Here is a 20,043-nt window from a genome sequence, read left to right on the forward strand (position 1 = left end):
ATGCTATACACCTATACACCTGGTGTTACCGTATGCTATACACCTGGTGTTACCGTATGCTATACACCTGGTGTTACCGTATGCTATACACCTGGTGTTACCGTATGCTATACACCTGGTGTTACCGTATGCTATACACCTGGTGTTACCGTATGCTATACACCTGGTGTTACCGTATGCTATACACCTGGTGTTACCGTATGCTATACACCTGGTGTTACCGTATGCTATACACCTGGTGTTACCGTATGCTATACACCTGGTGTTACCGTATGCTATACACCTGGTGTTACCGTATGCTATACACCTGGTGTTACCGTATGCTATACACCTGGTGTTAGCGTATGCTATACACCTGGTGTTACCGTATGCTATACACCTGGTGTTACCGTATGCTATACACCTGGTGTTACCGTATGCTATACACCTGGTGTTACCGTATGCTATACACCTGGTGTTACCGTATGCTATACACCTGGTGTTACCGTATGCTATACACCTGGTGTTACCGTATGCTATACACCTGGTGTTACCGTATGCTATACACCTGGTGTTACCGTATGCTATACACCTGGTGTTACCGTATGCTATACACCTGGTGTTACCGTATGCTATACACCTGGTGTTACCGTATGCTATACACCAGGTGTTACCGTATGCTATACACCTGGTGTTACCGTATGCTATACACCTGGTGTTACCGTATGCTATACACCTGGTGTTACCGTATGCTATACACCTGGTGTTACCGTATGCTATACACCTGGTGTTACCGTATGCTATACACCTGGTGTTACCGTATGCTATACACCTGGTGTTACCGTATGCTATACACCTGGTGTTACCGTATGCTATACACCTGGTGTTACCGTATGCTATACACCTGGTGTTACCGTATGCTATACACCTGGTGTTACCGTATGCTATACACCTGGTGTTACCGTATGCTATACACCTGGTGTACCGTATGCTATACACCTGGTGTACCGTATGCTATACACCTGGCGTACCGTATGCTATACACCTGGCATACACACACCTCTCACCTTTGTCTGTGTGTGTGTGTGTGTGTGTGTACACTACACTATACATATAGACAGGACTGTGATCTAGTTGAACCCCTCTCTGTGAAACAGGACTGTGATCTAGTTGAACCCCTCTCTGTAGACTGTGATCTAGTTGAACCCCTCTCTGTGAGACAGGACTGTGATCTAGTTGAACCCCTCTCTGTGAAACAGGACTATGATGTAGTTGAACCCTCTCTCTGAGACAGGACTGTGATCTAGTTGAACCCCTCTCTGTGAAACAGGACTGTGATCTAGTTGAACCCCTCTCTGTGAAACAGGACTGTGATCTAGTTGAACCCCTCTCTGTGAAACAGGACTGTGATCTAGTTGAACCCCTCTCTGTGAAACAGGACTGTGATCTAGTTGAACCCCTCTCTGAGACAGGACTGTGATCTAGTTGAACCCCTCTCTGTGAAACAGGACTGTGATCTAGTTGAACCCCTCTCTGTGAAACAGGACTGTGATCTAGTTGAACCCCTCTCTGTGAGACAGGACTGTGATCTAGTTGAACCCCTCTCTGTGAAACAGGACTGTGATCTAGTTGAACCCCTCGCTCTGAAACAGGACTGTGATCTAGTTGAACCCCTCTCTGTGAAACAGGACTGTGATCTAGTTGAACCCCTCTCTGTAGACTGTGATCTAGTTGAACCCCTCTCTGTGAGACAGGACTATGATCTAGTTGAACCCCTCTCTGTGAAACAGGACTGTGATCTAGTTGAACCCCTCTCTGTGAAACAGGACTGTGATCTAGTTGAACCCCTCTCTGTGAAACAGGACTGTGATCTAGTTGAACCCCTCTCTGAAACAGGACTGTGATCTAGTTGAACCCCTCTCTGTGAAACAGGACTGTGATCTAGTTGAACCCCTCTCTGTGAAACAGGACTGTGATCTAGTTGAACCCCTCTCTGAGACAGGACTGTGATCTAGTTGAACCCCTCTCTGTGAAACAGGACTGTGATCTAGTTGAACCCCTCTCTGTGAAACAGGACTGTGATCTAGTTGAACCCCTCTCTGTGAAACAGGACTGTGATCTAGTTGAACCCCTCTCTGTGAAACAGGACTGTGATCTAGTTGAACCCCTCTCTGTGAAACAGGACTATGATCTAGTTGAACCCCTCTCTGTGAAACAGGACTGTGATCTAGTTGAACCCCTCTCTGTGAAACAGGACTGTGATCTAGTTGAACCCCTCTCTCTGAGACAGGACTGTGATCTAGTTGAACCCTCTCTGTGAAACAGGACTGTGATCTAGTTGAACCCCTCTCTGTGAAACAGGACTGTGATCTAGTTGAACCCCTCTCTGTAGATGGGACTAATAGTTGATGAGTAATGACCTGCCTACTGTCTGAATGCTGCTATTCTTGTCCTGTTGTATCTGTAAACCCTGTTGAGAACCCATCACAACACACCTTCTTAGAAACACACAGACAAAGAGAGAGACACACACACAAACACTACAGTAGCTCGTCTCAGAGCGGTCGTTACTCTCCTCTGTTTACAGCACCATGTTCACTGGGTAGGAAATTAGAATGACAACCTGTCACTGTTTCCATAGTAGCCGTCCCGACAGACAGGTGATGCAGCCTATGAGCTGCTCCCATTACCGGGCTCTCCCGTCTTTCCAGCCAATAGATTTATTTTATATCCACCCTTCAGTGGACTGGCCTGGTTGTAACAACACCTCATAACAGAGTTAGCTTAACCTTTGTATGGGTGTGTCTGTCCTGTGTTTGGTCAGTGGAGTTTAGAAGGGAGGATCTCACTCACCTCTTTCACCGGCTGTTTAGGATCCGCAATATGCAGCTGTTGCTAGAGCGCATTTTTAACTGGCTGTCCACTGGTTTCAAAAACAGTGATTGACTGGCAGCTTAAACTTCTTGAATTCAACTATTATTGGGTTCAAATACACATTTAGATTTGTGAACAGCCGTCCACAACAACCACAATCTGTAAGGCGCAAATGGCTAAATGAGAGAGCAGCAGTGTGATTCACATCAATACGCTGTGTAGATATCAGTAATAAGTCATATCTGTATCGTCGTAGACAACACCACTGATGTCATCCTCACCTCCAAGCGTTTATTCAAGTTGGATAGTCTTTGGATGCCGACAGCAGTCGCCCCATTGGAAGACACAGCTTGGACTGTAGCCTACAAACGCCTATTCCTGCTCTTTTCCCACAATCCATCACATACATTTGGTGTTTTTTAAATTTAATCTTTATTTAACTTGGCAAGTCAGTTAAGAACAAATTCTTATTTACAGTGACGGCCTACCGGGGAACAGTGGGTTTACTGCCTCGTTCAGGGGCAGAACAACAGATTTTTACCTTGTCAGCTCAGGGATTCGATCCAGCAACCTTCGGTTACTAGTGCAACACTAACCACTTGGCTACCTGCTGCCCCAGTGGTGTGTCATCATAGTGGTCTCTGATTTTTAAAAGTGTCTGTAATCCAGATTTGTTAGTTTTTTTTGTAATCAGTTACATGTAATCCAATTACAGCTCATACCTTTTTAAGTAATATCTTCAACAGTGTTAACCCTTTACACTCCTGGGAATTGGCCTATATGGATAGGGCTACATTGAAATGTTTCCTACAGAAGAACTATGAAAAGCATAACCACGGTAACGATTAACAGGGAACAGTTGGGAGACAATGGTAACAGTATTAGACTGAAGGTGAAGACACAACAATTCACCTGACGCAACACTGAATCCAAACATCACAGTGTTGATGTGGATTTCAAATTTACTGGACATTTTGCTGCGTTTGTTGATAACAAAATCTGAAAATATTATTGGAATATGTGGGGTGGGTGAAACACAAGACTAAAGAATGACAAGGGTTTGAGTGTCCAAGTGGCATTCAGGTCTGTGTGGCACGTTGAACTTTCTTCACAATAAACAAACATCATTCTGTTCACAACAACCCAGGTTGTGACCCCATGTCACCTGGTAACTGCACATCAAACAGACTCATTCTGTTCACAACAACCCAGGGTGTGACCCCATGTCACCTGGTAACTGCACATCAAACAGACTCATTCTGTTCACAACAACCCAGGTTGTGACCCCATGTCACCTGGTAACTGTTCACCAAACAGACTCATTCTGTTCACAACAACCCAGGTTGTGACCCCATGTCACCTGGTAACTGTTCACCAAACAGACTCATTCTGTTCACAACAACCCAGGGTGTGACCCCATGTCACCTGGTAACTGTTCACCAAACAGACTCATTCTGTTCACAACAACCCAGGTTGTTACCCCATGTCACCTGGTAACTGTTCACCAAACAGACTCATTCTGTTCACAACAACCCAGGGTGTGACCCCATGTCACCTGATAACGGCACATCAAACAGACTCATTCTGTTCACAACAACCCAGGTTGTGACCCCATGTCACCGGGTAACTGTTCATCAGACTCATTCTGTTCACAACAACCCAGGGTGTGACCCCATGTCACCTGGTAACTGCACATCAAACAGACTCATTCTGTTCACAACAACCCAGGTTGTGACCCCATGTCACCTGGTAACTGTTCACCAAACAGACTCATTCTGTTCACAACAACCCAGGTTGTGACCCCATGTCACCTGGTAACTGTTCATCAGACTCATTCTGTTCACAACAACCCAGGTTGTGACCCCATGTCACCTGGTAACTGTTCACCAAACAGACTCATTCTGTTCACAACAACCCAGGGTGTGACTCCATGTCACCTGGTAACTGTTCACCAAACAGACTCATTCTGTTCACAACAACCCAGGTTGTTACCCCATGTCACCTGGTAACTGTTCACCAAACAGACTCATTCTGTTCACAACAACCCAGGGTGTGACCCCATGTCACCTGATAACGGCACATCAAACAGACTCATTCTGTTCACAACAACCCAGGTTGTGACCCCATGTCACCGGGTAACTGTTCATCAGACTCATTCTGTTCACAACAACCCAGGTTGTGACCCCATGTCACTTGGTAACTGTTCATCAGACTCATTCTGTTCACAACAACCCAGGTTGTGACCCCATGTCACCTGGTAACTGTTCATCAGACTCAATCTGTTCACAACAACCCAGGGTGTGACCCCATGTCACCGGGTAACTGTTCATCAGACTCATTCTGTTCACAACAACCCAGGGTGTGACCCCATGTCACTTGGTAACTGTTCATCAGACTCATTCTGTTCACAACAACCCAGGTTGTGACCCCATGTCACTTGGTAACTGTTCATCAGACTCATTCTGTTCACAACAACCCAGGTTGTGACCCCATGTCACTTGGTAACTGTTCATCAGACTCATTCTGTTCACAACAACCCAGGTTGTGACCCCATGTCACCTGGTAACTGTTCATCAGACTCAATCTGTTCACAACAACCCAGGTTGTGACCCCATGTCACCTGGTAACTGTTCATCAAACAGACTCATTCTGTTCACAACAACCCAGGTTGTGACCCCATGTCACTTGGTAACTGCACATTATACATAGTGATGATACTGTACATGACATGAGTTGTCTGACATAGAAATGTGAAATGTACGTTTGGACTCACAGGTGTTTGTCTTGCTTGTGTGACATCAGAGGTATTAATTATAATCCTCAACGTCTCATCTCTCATCTTTCGGACAACAAATCATCTGTAAAACTTGTTGTGGTGCTCTAGTTCAGAACGTCTGTCAGTCAAAAGCCAGAGGTCTGACGTCATGTATAGCATGTTACTGTACAGGTAGTGTTTTCCAATTTAGGTGCTAATTACTGTCCAAATCTGTCATCTGAACATGCTGTTCCCCCAAGCTGTTCCCCCAAGCTGTTCCCCAAGCTGTTCCCCCAAGCTGTCCCCAAGCTGTTCCCCCTGTTCCCCCAAGCTGTTCCCCCTGTTCCCCCAACAAGCTGTTCCCCCAACATGCTGTTCCCCCAACATGCTGTTCCCAACAACATGCTGTTCCCCCAACATGCTGTTCCCCCAACAAGCTGTTCCCCCAACAAGCTGTTCCCCAACAAGCTGTTCCCCCAACAAGCTGTTCCCCCAACAAGCCCCCAACAGTAACTCATCTCTTCCTGTCTTCTCTTGCAGCAGTAAGTCAGTGTTGGAGGTCTGTCCTGACTGAAGAGGAGACCCACTACACACACAATCACATCATCAGCTTTTAAATACACACACATTCATCATAATGGTAGGTTTCATACCTGTTGGTTTCAATTCAGCTGAATGAATGAATGACTGAAACAGCTTCTGGAATGAAACAGTTTAGTGGAACCAGTCTTAGTTGTGCAGGCTAGCTAAACCTACATTTCCTGCCAGAGAAACTGGCCTGTTCCTGTCTGGAACATTCCCCTGAATGACCTGTTTCTTCTCAGAGAGACTGGCCTGTTCCTGTCTGGAACGTTCCCCTGAATGACCTGTTTCCTCTCAGAGAGACTGGCCTGTTCCTGTCTGGAACGTTCCCCTGAATGACCTGTTTCCTCTCAGAGAGACTGGCCTGTTTCTGTCTGGAACGTTCCCCTGAATGACCTGTTTCCTCTCAGAGAGACTGGCCTGTTCCTGTCTGGAACGTTCCCCTGAATGACCTGTTTCCTCTCAGTCCTCACTGACTGGAGCTGTGGCCTGGCGGTCTGCTCTCTCTGCTGGGGCTGAAGAGGGTGCTGGGGCTGAAGAGGGAGACAGTGTTTAATCAGCTACTCCATAGTCCACACTTGGGAACACACACTGATACTGTTGCTGCTGTGGGTAGTCTGCTTGAAATAGCAGAATTAGATCTGTGTGAATGTAGTCTAGAATGGATGTCTCTGTTTGACCCCAAACAGTAATTATTTTGACTTTCGTTTTAATCGTGTTCTTTTCTCCCCTCTCCCCTCTCCCCTCTCTCCTCTCTCCTCTCTCCTCTCTCCTCTCTCTCCCTCTCCTCTCTCTCCTCTGGGGCTCTCTCCCTCTCCCCTCTCCCCTCTCTCCTCTCTCTCTCCTCTCTGAAGAGGGAGACTGTTTCTCCCTCTCCTCTCTCTCCCCTCTCTGGGAACTCTCCCTCACTCTCCCCTCTCTGCCTCCTCTGGGTAGTCTCTCCCTCTCTCTCTCCTCTCTCCTCCCCTCTCTCCTCTCTCCTCTCTCCTCTTGACCCTCCCCTAATCCTCTCCCCTCTCCCCTCCTCTCTCTCCTCTCTCCTCTCCCCTTCTCTCTCTCCCCTCTCTCCCTCTCCCCCTCCCCTCTCCCTCTCTCCCTCTCCCCTCTCTCCCTCTCCCTCTCTCCTCTCCCCTCCCTCTCTCTCCTCTCTCCCCTCTCTCTCCCCTCTCTCCTCCTCTCCCTCTCCTCTCTCTCTCTCCTCTCCCCTCTCTCCTCCTCCTCTCCTCCCTCTCTCCCCTCTCCCTCCTCTCTCCTCTCTCTCCCTCTCTCTCCTCTCCTCTCCCTCTCTCCCTCTCTCTCCTCTCTCCCTCCCTCCTCTCCCCTCTCCTCTCCCCTCTCTCCTCTCCCCTCTCTCCTCTCCTCTCTCTCCTCTCCCCTCTCCTCAGGGAGGTGTATGATGACTGAAGCTGCAGGGCTATGGCCAGCGAACCCCTCGAAGGCTTCCATGAGGTCAACTTGGCGTCACCCACCACCCCTGACCTCCACGGATTGACCTCCGACACCAGACCCCAATGTCACAGCTCCCCTTCCAGCGCCCTGTACCGTACACCCTCCCTCAGCTCCAGCCCCTGCCCCCCCAACGCCCTGCGAGCCGACCAGCTGCCCACCCAGCCCATCTACTCTGCCCCTAGGCTACTGGGCAGCACAGAACCCCACAATGGAAGGTCAGGAAGAAACCCTCCTGGAGAAACAGACTTATAGTACCTGGCCCATGACAACCACAATGTAAAGAGATAGTACCTGGCCCATGACAACCACAATGTAAAGAGATAGTACCTGGCCCATGACAACCACAATATAAAGAGAGATGTTACCAGGCCCATGACAACCACAATGTAAAGAGAGATGTTACCTGGCCCATGACAACCACAATGTAAAGAGATATATACCTGGCACATGACAACCACAATGTAAAAGAGATGTTACCTGGCCCATGACAACCACAATGTAAAAGAGATGTTACCTGGCCCATGACAACCACAATGTAAAGAGATAGTTACCTGGCCCATGACAACCACAATGTAAAGAGAGATGTTACCTGGCCCATGACAACCACAATGTAAAGAGATATATTACCTGGCCCATGACAACCACAATGTAAAGAGATATATTACCTATATATATATATATGACAACCACAATGTAAAGAGAGATGTTACCTGGCCCATGACAACCACAATGTAAAGAGATAGTACCTGGCCCATGACAACCACAATGTAAAGAGAGATGGTACCTGGCCCATGACAACCACAATGTAAAGAGATATGTTACCTGGCCCATGACGACCACAATGTAAAGAGATACTAGAGAGAGATCTTGAAGATGGAACACAAATCCTAGCAGGTGAAACTGTTTTAAATGAAGCCATGATTTCTGCTAGGATCTCTTTACGCAGTGCAGTCGGTATTAACCAGGCAATGTATTCAATACAAGTCAAGGGTTCCACTAAGCAGTGTTCATTGACACTTAAAACGTACTATTGATGACTAGCCCACTGGGATGCTAATTCATACATTAAAACATGCTTACTAGGCTTAATGTCCAACCAGGTAATGATAGCTGGATCATTATCACCACTAATCATACAGTCAATAGTGCTGATCAGTGATGACTGATTGATCCCTGTAGTAATCAGCCAACCCTCCTATACGCTTACATTAGTGTACCCATGATTCCTTGCAGCGTTCTGGGGTTGGAACCCCCTGTCCGGTCAGAGGCGGAGTCAGCAGAAGGGGTGTTCCTGTCTGGAGAGGAAGGGGAGGAGTCTCCGAGTCTGACCAATGACAGCCTGTCCCGCCTCCGCAGCCCCTCAGTCATGGAGATCAGAGAGAAAGCCAATGAGAGACTGAAGGAGGAGCTAGCCAAGGCACAGAGGGTAAGAGACACACACACACACACACACACACACTGTGCCCATGTCATGTGTATGTTCCCTCTGGTTGTGTGTCTACTAGTTGAATGGTCTCACATCAGTTGATAACAGTGAAATCCATGCAGAAGGAATGTGTGGTTCTCCTCCGCATCAAAGCAGCCTTGTTGAAATCAACGGCAGGGGACCAACATGTTATCTCCTGTGTTCTCTGAAATTACCCCACAAGCCTCTTGCCAATGTTTATTTTTAACCCGACGCTCCTGAATGCTGCTTTCTCCAGCCAACTCTGATGAGTGAGAACTATCGCTGCCTCGTAACCAGAGTTTGAATGGGCGTGTTGGAACGGAAGGGGTTGGGTCTGAGCAGGCAAGGTGATTGGTTGACCAGTGATTCTACAGGAACAGTGCTTTGTTCAGTCTGATGATCTATTCCATTTTACCATGTTATTATCAGCCTCTTTGTTCAAATCAAATTCTATTGGTCACTAGTATTGTAGGTGTAGCTAAATGCTTATGCTTCTAGATCTGACAGTGCAGCAGTATCTTGAAAATAAAAGAGAGCCGCACACTCTAAACTGTTTTCATCAGGAATTAATTATATCCTGATGAAGACAGCTTGGCTGTTGAAACGTTGGTAATCACATTTTTGCATCTGAGCTCTTAGAGTGTGCGGCTCTCTTTTATTTTCAAGTTTCTACTCCGCTAGCCAGCACCTCGTCTTAATAGGTGTTCTACTCCGCTAGCCGGCACCTCGTCTTAATAGGTGTTCTATTCCGCTAGCCAGCACCTCGTCTTAATAGGTGTTCTACTCCGCTAGCCAGCACCTCGTCCTCCGCTAGCCAGCACCTCGTCTTAATAGGTGTTCTACTCCCAGCCAGCACCTCGTCTTAATAGGTGTTCTACTCCGCTAGCCAGCACCTCGTCTTAATAGGTGTTCTACTCCGTAGCCAGCACCTCGTCTTAATACTAGCCAGCACCTCGTCTTAATAGGTGTTCTACTCCGCTGTCGTCTTAATAGGTGTTCTATTCCGCTAGCCAGCACTCGTCTTAATAGGTGTCTCTTAATAGGTGTTCTACTCCGCTAGCCAGCACCTCGTCTTAATAGGTGTTCTACTCCGCTAGCCAGCACCTCGTCTTAATAGGTGTTCTACTCCGCTAGCCAGCACCTCGTCTTAATAGGTGTTAGCCAGCACCTCGTCTTAATAGGTGTTCTACTCCGCTAGCCAGCACCTCGTCTTAATAGGTGTTCTACTCCGCTAGCCAGCACCTCGTCTTAATAGGTGTTCTACTCCGCTAGCCAGCACCTCGTCTTAATAGGTGTTCTACTCCGGTGTTCTATTCCGCTAGCCAGCACCTCGTCTTAATAGGTGTTCCTCCGCTAGCCAGCACCTCGTCTTAATTAGGTGTTCTACTCCGCTAGCCAGCACCTCGTCTTAATAGGTGTTCTACTCCGCTAGCCAGCACCTCGTCTTAATAGGTGTTCTACTCCGCTAGCCAGCACCTCGTCTTAATAGGTGTGCGTTTCTTTTTCTTCTAGTGCAGCAGTATCTAACAGGTCATATCTAACTATTCCACAACAAAACCTAATACACACAATCTAGTAAAGGAACAGGATGTTAATATATAAGTATAAAATATATGAATGAGCAGTGACAGAGCGGCTAAGATGCAATAGATGGTAAAGAATAGATAGTGTAGTATACAGTATATACATATGAGATGAGTAATGTGAGATATGTAAACATTCTTAAAGTGGCATTATTAAAGTGACTAGTGTTCCGTTTATTAAAGCGGCCAATGATATCAAGTCTGTAGGTAGGCAGCCACCTCTGTGTTAGTGGTGGCTGTTTAACAATCTGATGGCCTTGAGATTAAAGCTGTTTTTCAGTCTCTCGGTCCCTGCTTTGAAGCACCTGTACTGACCTCAGCTTCTGGATGGGAGCGGGGTGAACAGGTAGTGGCTCGGGTGGTTATTGTCCTAGGGTGTGATTGTCCTAGGGTGTGATTGAATATGTCCGTAAACACACCAGCCAGCTGGTCTGCGCATGCTCTGAGGATGCGGCTAGGGATGGCGTCTGGGCCAGCAGCTTTGCGAAGGTTAACACGTTTAAATGTTTTACTCACGTCGGCCATGGAGAAGGAGAGCCCACAGTCTTTGGTAGCGGGCTGTGGCGGTGGCACTGTATTGTCCTCAAAGCGAGTAAAGAAGTTGTTTAGTTTGTTTGGAGTAAGACGTCTGCGACGGGGCTGTTTTTTTTGTTGTAATCCGTGATTGTCTGTAGCCACATACGTCTCGTGTCTGAGCTGTTGAATTACGACTCCACTTTGTCTCTATACTGACGCTTAACTTGTTTGATTGCCTTACGGAGGGAACTACTACACTGTTTGTATTCGGCCATGTTCCCCAGTCGCCATGATTAAATGCGGTGGTACGTGCTTTCAGTTTTGCGCGAAAGCTGCCATCATTTCACGGTTTCTGTTTAGGGAAGGTTTTAATATTTGCAGTGGGTACAACATCTTCTATACACTTCCTTATAAACTCGCTCACCGAGTCAGCGTGTACGTCAATGTTATTGTCTGAGGCCACCCGGAACATCCCAGTCCACGTGATCGAAACAATCTTGAAGCGTGGAATCCGATTAGTCAGACCAGCGTTGGATAGACCTAAGCACGGGCGCTTCCTGTTATAGTTTATGCCTGTAGGAGGGGAGCTACAAGATGGAGTCATGGTCAGATTAGCAAAAAGGAGGGGGGGGAGAGCCTTGTATGCATCGCGGAAGTTAGACTAGTAGTGGTCGTGCATGTTACTCTCTCGTGTACTGCAATCGATATGCTGATAGAATTTAGGTATCCTTGTTCTCAAATTAGCTTTGTTAAAATCCCCAGCTAAAATAAATGCAGCCTCAGGATATATGGTTTTCAAGTTCCTTGATGGCTGTCTTGGTATCCGCTTGCGGGGGATATACACGGCTGTGACGATAACCGAGGAGAGTTCTCTTAGGAGTTAATACGGCCTGCATTTTATTGTGAGGAATTCTAGGTCAGGTGAACAAAAGGACTTGAGTTCTTGTATGTTACAATTACACCATGAGTCCTTAATCATGAAACATACACCCCCACCCTCCTTCTTACAGGAGAGATGTTTGTTCCTGTCGGCGTGATGCACTGAAAATCCCGTTGGCTGTACGGACTCTGACAGCATGTCCCCAGCTAGCTAGCCATGTCTCCGCTAAACAGAGCACGTTACAATCCCAGATATCTCTTTGGAAAGCAGCTCTTGCCCTGATTTCGTCTACTTTGTTAACTAGGGACCGGACATTAGCGAGTAATGTACTCGGAAGCGTTGGGTGGTGTGCGTGCATCCGAAGCCTCACTAGAAGACCGCTCTGCAACCTTCTCCTCCGACTGCGTTGTTTTGGATCGGCCTCTGGAATCAGTTCAAATGCCCTGGGAGGTGCAGACAAAGGATCTGCTTTGGGAAAGTCGTATTCCTGGTTGTGCTGGCAAGTTGACGTCTCTCTGATATTCAATAGCTGTTCCCGACTGTTTGTAATAACACTTAAGGTTTTCTGGGCTAACAATGTAAGAAATAATACTTCAGAAAATGTTTAAATACTACGCAGTTTCCTAAGGACTAGAAGCGACGCTGCCATCTCAATTAGGCGCCATCTTCCTATTCCGCCTCTTCTTTCAGCCTCTTCATTCAGCTTCTTCATTCGGCCTCTATCAGAGCAGCATATTAGAACCACAAACAGGAGTTTGTCACGTGTCAATTATTGCTTCAAACGTTGTTGTTGTTTTTACCTCTGTTTCTTCTGAACATTCTAAGTCTCCCCCTCTACACTGGTGTGCCAGACAGAGTCAAGGTGTCATCTCACTACCTGATTTAGAGATCTCTGGAATGAGATGGTGTGAGAGAGAGACGCAGCTGCCAGTTGCACCCACATTCTGTCTGTCTCAGTCCTGCTGCTCAGAGCGCTCAGAGCAGGGATGTGGGAGAGAGAAAGAAAGATTGTAAGACTGAAGGAGAGCGAGAGAACGACAGCCAGAAAATCATGAGTGAAAGAGAGAGGGGTGTGCGAGAGAGACTTGTGGTACTGAATCACCAGCTAGCTACTGTACTAGGTGGTGCTGAATCGCCAACTAGCTACTGTACTAGAAGGTGGTGCTGAATCACCAGCTAGCTACTGTACTAGAAGGTGGTGCTGAATCACCAGCTAGCTACTGTACTAGAAGGTGGTGCTGAATCGCCAGCTAGCTACTGTACTAGAGGAAACCCCAGTATCCCCTGGAGGCTCCTTCAGTTCCATTAGCATCAGGGAAGTCCTGGATTATAACTACAGCCATTAGACTGGACCTCATTCACTATCACAGATGCACCAAATCAGACCACTCCAATGAGGTGCAGGGTCATGCTAATAGCAGGGTGGCCCGGGGGAGGTTAGATTGAACCAATCAGTCATCCTCAGGTGTTCTTATTGACCACTGCTGACCTTATGGTGACCCCTCATGGATTTGGAATCACAATTCTTGACAATCCCTCTGCCATTTCCCTCAGAGAAAGCTGTGTGTCTTCCTCCCTGTATTACCCATTCTGGCTGCACCAGGACTGACTGCTGTCCTGTTGCCAGTGTCTCTTCCAATAAGGAGAGGGAAACACCCAGTTCCTCCTTCCCAATCAGTTTAAGGCTATGGGTCTGTACAGCCTTAACAGGTGACCAGCCAATCACAGACAGACAGGTAAATCACTGATTCCCCCAGACAGTCTACGCAGCTCAGACAAGTTGTCCGCTCCAGAACCAGCAGGGTCAGCCCCTTAGCTTTTCTTCCTCTCCTTCCATCTCATCCCACCTACCTTCTTCCCCCTTTCCTGCCGTTCCCTGCCCATTCTCCCTCCACTTCCTGCGATGATCACTACTACTATCTACCTCCCTCCACTTCCTGCGTTGATCACTACTCTCACCCTTCTGCCTCTGTCGGCATGGCGATGACCTTGTGTTCGATGAGCGAGAGGGAACCCTGTCCGTGGTGTGTGTGTGTGTGTACGTTGTAAGCCAGCTCCCAACTAGCTCTCTACTAATCTGAGCCATTGAATAATAAATAAAAAGACCCAGCCAGCCAATGGAGTCTGTCCTGTTGTTTACCACGGTCTAGAATACCACTAGTGTTTGTCCTGTTGTTTACCACGGTCTAGAATACCACTCGTGTCTGTCCTGTTGTTTACCACGGTCTAGAATACCACTAGTGTCTGTCCTGTTGTTTACCACGGTCTAGAATACCACTAGTGTCTGTCCTGTTGTTTACCACGGTCTAGAATACCACTCGTGTCTGTCCTGTTGTTTACCACGGTCTAGAATACCACTAGTGTCTGTCCTGTTGTTTACCACGGTCTAGAATACCACTAGTGTCTGATCTGTTTACCACGGTCTAGAATACCACTAGTGTCTGTCCTGTTGTTTACCACGGTCTAGAATACCACTAGTGTCTGTCCTGTTGTTTACCACGGTCTAGAATACCACTAGTGTCTGTCCTGTTGTTTACCACGGTCTAGAATACCACTAGTGTCTGTCCTGTTGTTTACCACGGTCTAGAATACCACTCGTGTCTGTCCTGTTGTTTACCACGGTCTAGAATACCACTAGTGTCTGTCCTGTTGTTTACCACGGTCTAGAATACCACTAGTGTCTGTCCTGTTGTTTACCACGGTCTAGAATACCACTAGTGTCTGTCCTGTTGTTTACCACGGTCTAGAATACCACTAGTGTCTGTCCTGTTGTTTACCACGGTCTAGAATACCACTAGTGTCTGTCCTGTTGTTTACCACGGTCTAGAATACCACTAGTGTCTGTCCTGTTGTTTACCACGGTCTAGAATACCACTAGTGTCTGTCCTGTTGTTTACCACGGTTAGAATACCACTAGTGTCTGTCCTGTTGTTTACCACGGTCTAGAATACCACTAGTGTCTGTCCTGTTGTTTACCACGGTCTAGAATACCACTAGTGTCTGTCCTGTTGTTTACCACGGTCTAGAATACCACTAGTGTCTGTCCTGTTGTTTACCACGGTCTAGAATACCACTAGTGTCTGTCCTGTTGTTTACCACGGTTAGAATACCACTAGTGTCTGTCCTGTTGTTTACCACGGTCTAGAATACCACTAGTGTCTGTCCTGTTGTTTACCACGGTCTAGAATACCACTAGTGTCTGTCCTGTTGTTTACCACGGTCTAGAATGCCACAGTGTCTGTCCTGTTGTTTACCACTAGTGTCTGTCCTGTTGTTTACCACGGTCTAGAATACCACTAGTGTCTGTCCTGTTGTTTACCACGGTCTAGAATACCACTCGTGTCTGTCCTGTTGTTTACCACGGTCTAGAATACCACTAGTGTCTGTCCTGTTGTTTACCACGGTCTAGAATACCACTAGTGTCCGTCCTGTTGTTTACCACGGTCTAGAATACCACTAGTGTCTGTCCTGTTGTTTACCACTAGTGTCTGTCCTGTTGTTTACCACTAGTGTCTGTCCTGTTGTATTTGGTCAGGCCCTGGAAAGTTATTTAACTACTGGGTTTGTTAACAAAACAATGTGTGAAGAGGTGTCACCTTGCCAGAGGAGAGGACTAGTAATCCCTGTGTGTGTGTGTGTGTGTGTGTGTGTGTGTGTTGTGTGTGTGTGTGTGTGTGTGTGTGTGTGTGTGTTGTTGTAGCTCTTCACATATAATTACTGGGTGAACAACCGTTACTGCATCAGCATGTGGGTGGGGGTTAGTGGGTGTAGCCTCACTATAAAGTTATATTTACTAAGAAGCAGCAGGTCAAATGGACACAGGATGTTTCTGTTGTATTATATGACATGGACAACACCCAGTTTATACAGCCTACAGGGGATGTCCATGTTCCTTCCAGGAAGTAGTATAGAACAATAAGGGCCACACACTGTTAACTTCTCTAGGGTAGGGGGCAGCATTGGGGATTTTGGATGAAAAGCGTGCCCAAATTAAACTGCCTGCTTCTCAGCCATAAAAGCTAGAATATGCATATAATAGTATATTTGGATAGAAAACACACTGAAGTTTCTAAAACTGTTTGAATGATGTCTGTGAGTATAACAGAACTCATATGGCAGGCAAAAAGTTGAGAAAAATCCAACCAGGAAGTGGGAAATCTGAGGTTTGTAGTTTTTCAACTCATTCCCTATTGAAGATACAGTGGAATGTTGGTCATGTTGCACTTCCTAAGGATTCCACTAGATGTGGAACAGTCTTTAGAACCTTGTTTGATGCTTCTACTGTGAAGTGGGGGAGAATGAGAGGGGAATGAGTCAGAGGTCTGCCAGAGAGCCACGAGCTCAGTCTCGCGCGTTCACGTGAGAGTTACCTCTGTTCCATTCCATTTCCACAGACAAAGGAATTTTCCGGTTGGAACATTATTGAAGATTTTTGTTAAAAACATCCTAAAGATTGATTCTATACATCGTTTGACATGTTTCTACGGACTGTAACGGAACTTTTTGACTTTTCGTCTGCTCCTAGTGATCGCGCGTCGTGAGTTTGGATTGTGTACTGAACGCGCTAACAAAAAGGAGGTATTTGGACATAAATGATGGACATTATCGAACAAAACAAACACATTTATTGTGGAACTGGGATTCCTGGGAGTGCATTCTGATGAAGATCATCAAAGGTAAGTGAATATTTATAATGCTATTTCTGACTTCTGTTGACGACACAACATGGCGGATATCTGTTTGGGTTGTTTTGGTCTCTGAGCTGTACTCAGATTATTGCATGGTGTGCTTTTTCCGTAAAGTTTTTTTGAAATCTGACACAGCGGTTGCATTAAGGAGATGTGGATCTAAAATTCCATGCATAACAGTTGTATCTTTTATCAATGTTTATTATGAGTATTTCTGTAAATTGATGTGGCTCTCTGCAAAATCACCGGATGTTTTGGAGCTACTGAACATAACGCGCCAATGGAAACTCAGATTTTTGGATATAAATATGAACTTTACCGACCGAACAAAACATACATGTATTGTGTAACATGAAGACCTATGAGTGTCATCTGAGGAAGATCATCAAAGGTGGGTGATTAATTTAATCTATTTCTGCTTTTTGTGACTCCTCTCTTTGGCTGGAGAAATGGCTGTGTTTTTCTGCGACTTGGCTCTGTCCCTGTGGCTAGGTGCTGTCCTAACATAATCATTTGGTGTGTATTCGCAGTAAAGCCTTTTTGAAATCGGACACTGTGGCTGGATTTACAACAAGTGTATGTTTAAAATGGTGTAAAATATTAGTACAGCTTTTTGGTGCCAGTGTTGTGGTTTATCTCTATTTCCTTGTTGCCCTTTTCAGTCTCTTATCCTTGTGGCATTACAGTCTTGTTTGTATGTTTTACAATTAATGCAACCGCTGTGTCAGATTTCTGTTGTTTTGAATTTGGTGCCCTGCAGTTTCACTGGCTGTTGACGAGGTGGGACGCTACCGTCCCTAGAGAGGTTAAAGATCCCTTCCAGGAACTAGTATAGGACAATAAGGGCCACACACTGTTAAAGATCCCTTCCAGGAACTAGTATAGAACAATAAGGGCCACACACTGTTAAAGATCCCTTCCAGGAACTAGTATAGAACAATAAGGGCCACACACTGTTAAAGATCCCTTCCAGGAACTAGTATAGGACAATAAGGGCCACACACTGTTAAAGATCCCTTCCAGGAACTAGTATAGAACAATAAGGGCCACACACTGTTAAATATCCCTTCCAGGAACTAGTATAGGACAATAAGGGCCACACACTGTTAAAGATCCCTTCCAGGAACTAGTATAGGACAATAAGGGCCACACACTGTTAAAGATCCCTTCCAGGAACTAGTATAGGACAATAAGGGCCACACACTGTTAAATATATCTTCCAGGAACTAGTATAGGACAATAAGGGCCACACACTGTTAAAGATCTCTTCCAGGAACTAGTATAGGACAATAAGGGCCACACACTGTTAAAGATCTCTTCCAGGAACTAGTATAGGACAATAAGGGCCACACACTGTTAAAGATCCCTTCCAGGAACTAGGTATTTTATTGCTCTGCAATACATTTACTGTACAGGGTAATATATTATTAGGGTAATATAAACGTTTTGATTCCAGCTATCGAAACTTGGCCTGCTGTCAACTGAACTGTGTGTGTTTCCGGTACATGCCTGTCTTAAGTCTACACACACAACATTCACACACACCAAGTCACGGTTCCATTTCACATTTTTGATTTGTTTCATCTTATTTCTGCTGTTAAAATAAACCACATTTGATTTTCCTTTGTCATTATTATTACCTGGTCATTTATATTTACGTTCATCACGTTTTGTGTTTGTCTGTTTTTTTTTTTTTTTTTTTTTCATTTCTTAAGGATGTTAAGTTGAAAGACGAGGAGTGTGAAAGGCTTTCTAAAGTCAGGGACCAACTGGGCCAGGAACTGGAGGAGCTCACTGCTAGCCTGTTTGAGGTTGGTCCGACCGGCTAATTCATCCCCCAGAAACACTGAGACTGCCCTCCTTGTGATCAGTGTTTTGGCTTCGCTCCTCCCTTCTCTTACGTAGCTAGATTAACAGTTTCCATCCTCTCTTTCTCGGTCTCCTTTGTCTCTCCCCCTTCTCTTACGTAGCTAGATTAACAGTTTCCATCCTCTCTCTCGGTCTCCTTTGTCTCTCCCCCTTCTCTTACGTAGCTAGATTAACAGTTTCCATCCTCTCTCTTTCTCGGTCTCCTTTGTCTCTCCCCCTTCTCTTACGTAGCTAGATTAACAGTTTCCATCCTCTCTCTCTCTCGGTCTCCTTTGTCTCTCCCCCTTCTCTTACGTAGCTAGATTAACAGTTTCCATCCTCTCTCTTTCTCGGTCTCATTTGTCTCTCCTCCCTTCTCTTACGTAGCTAGATTAACAGTTTCCATCCTCTCTCTCTTTCTCGGTCTCCTTTGTCTCTCCTCCCTTCTCTTACGTAGCTAGATTAACAGTTTCCATCCTCTCTCTCTTTCTCGGTCTCCTTTGTCTCTCCTCCCTTCTCTTACGTAGCTAGATTAACAGTTTCCATCCTCTCTCTCTTTCTCGGTCTCCTTTGTCTCTCCTCCCTTCTCTTACGTAGCTAGATTAACAGTTTCCATCCTCTCTCTCTCTCGGTCTCCTTTGTCTCTCCCCCCTTCTCTTACGTAGCTAGATTAACAGTTTCCATCCTCTCTCTCGGTCTCCTTTGTCTCTCCTCCCTTCTCTTACGTAGCTAGATTAACAGTTTCCATCCTCTCTCTCTTTCTCGGTCTCCTTTGTCTCTCCTCTCTCCTGTTTTCAAAGCTCTTGTTAGTTTGTAAAGACACTAACCTGCTTTTCTCTGGGTGTTTGGTGCCAGCTGTGACTCTGACTCAGGTTATCTTGACTTGTGTTTGGTTGCTGGGTTCTCTGTTTTGTGTCAGGAGTCGGTAGGGGTTAGAGGTCAGGGCGACGAGTGATGCATTGTGGGTCTAACGTCTCGTGCCTTCTTACAGGAAGCTCACAAGATGGTGCGTGAGGCCAACATCAAACAGTCGACGGCTGAGAAGCAGCTGAAGGAAGCTCTGAACAAGGTGAGGACCCATTCACAACCATGTTCAATACTACTGTGTCTACATGACTGTTACCCTCATGGAGATGGAGTGGCTGACCCAGTCTGATAGTCTTCTCATGACAATTCTGCAGGCGTGTGTGTCTGGGATGGAGTGGCTGACCCAGTCTGATAGTCTTCTCATGACAATTCTGCAGGCGTGTGTGTCTGGGATGGAGTGGCTGACCCAGTCTGATAGTCTTCTCATGACAATTCTGCAGGCGTGTGTGTCTGGGATGGAGTGGCTGACCCAGTCTGATAGTCTTCTCATGACAATTCTGCAGGCGTGTGTGTCTGGGATGGAGTGGCTGACCCAGTCTGATAGTCTTCTCATGACAATTCTGCAGGCGTGTGTG

The 20,043-nt window shown here is 46.3% G+C and overlaps 1 protein-coding gene across 2 annotated transcripts in view; it reads left to right on the plus strand.

Annotated features, from left to right (window-relative positions):
- Nucleotides 1-20,043, plus strand: part of LOC112237409 (rab-3A-interacting protein-like) — a 49,986-nt gene that overhangs the window by 23,147 nt on the left and 6,796 nt on the right. The window contains exons 2-6 of one of the 2 annotated variants that reach the window (XM_042314357.1): nt 6,149-6,248; nt 7,576-7,854; nt 8,873-9,065; nt 18,469-18,564; nt 19,593-19,670. In XM_042314357.1, coding sequence (XP_042170291.1) covers nt 7,607-7,854; nt 8,873-9,065; nt 18,469-18,564; nt 19,593-19,670 — 615 coding nt within the window. In that variant the 5' untranslated portion in view covers nt 6,149-6,248; nt 7,576-7,606. The remainder of the gene's footprint in view (nt 1-6,148; nt 6,249-7,575; nt 7,855-8,872; nt 9,066-18,468; nt 18,565-19,592; nt 19,671-20,043) is intronic. The other variant, XM_042314358.1, reaches the window with a different exon arrangement.

Source organism: Oncorhynchus tshawytscha, unplaced genomic scaffold, assembly GCF_018296145.1.
Source record: "Oncorhynchus tshawytscha isolate Ot180627B unplaced genomic scaffold, Otsh_v2.0 Un_contig_1458_pilon_pilon, whole genome shotgun sequence".
Classification (NCBI taxonomy): Eukaryota; Metazoa; Chordata; class Actinopteri; order Salmoniformes; family Salmonidae; genus Oncorhynchus; species Oncorhynchus tshawytscha.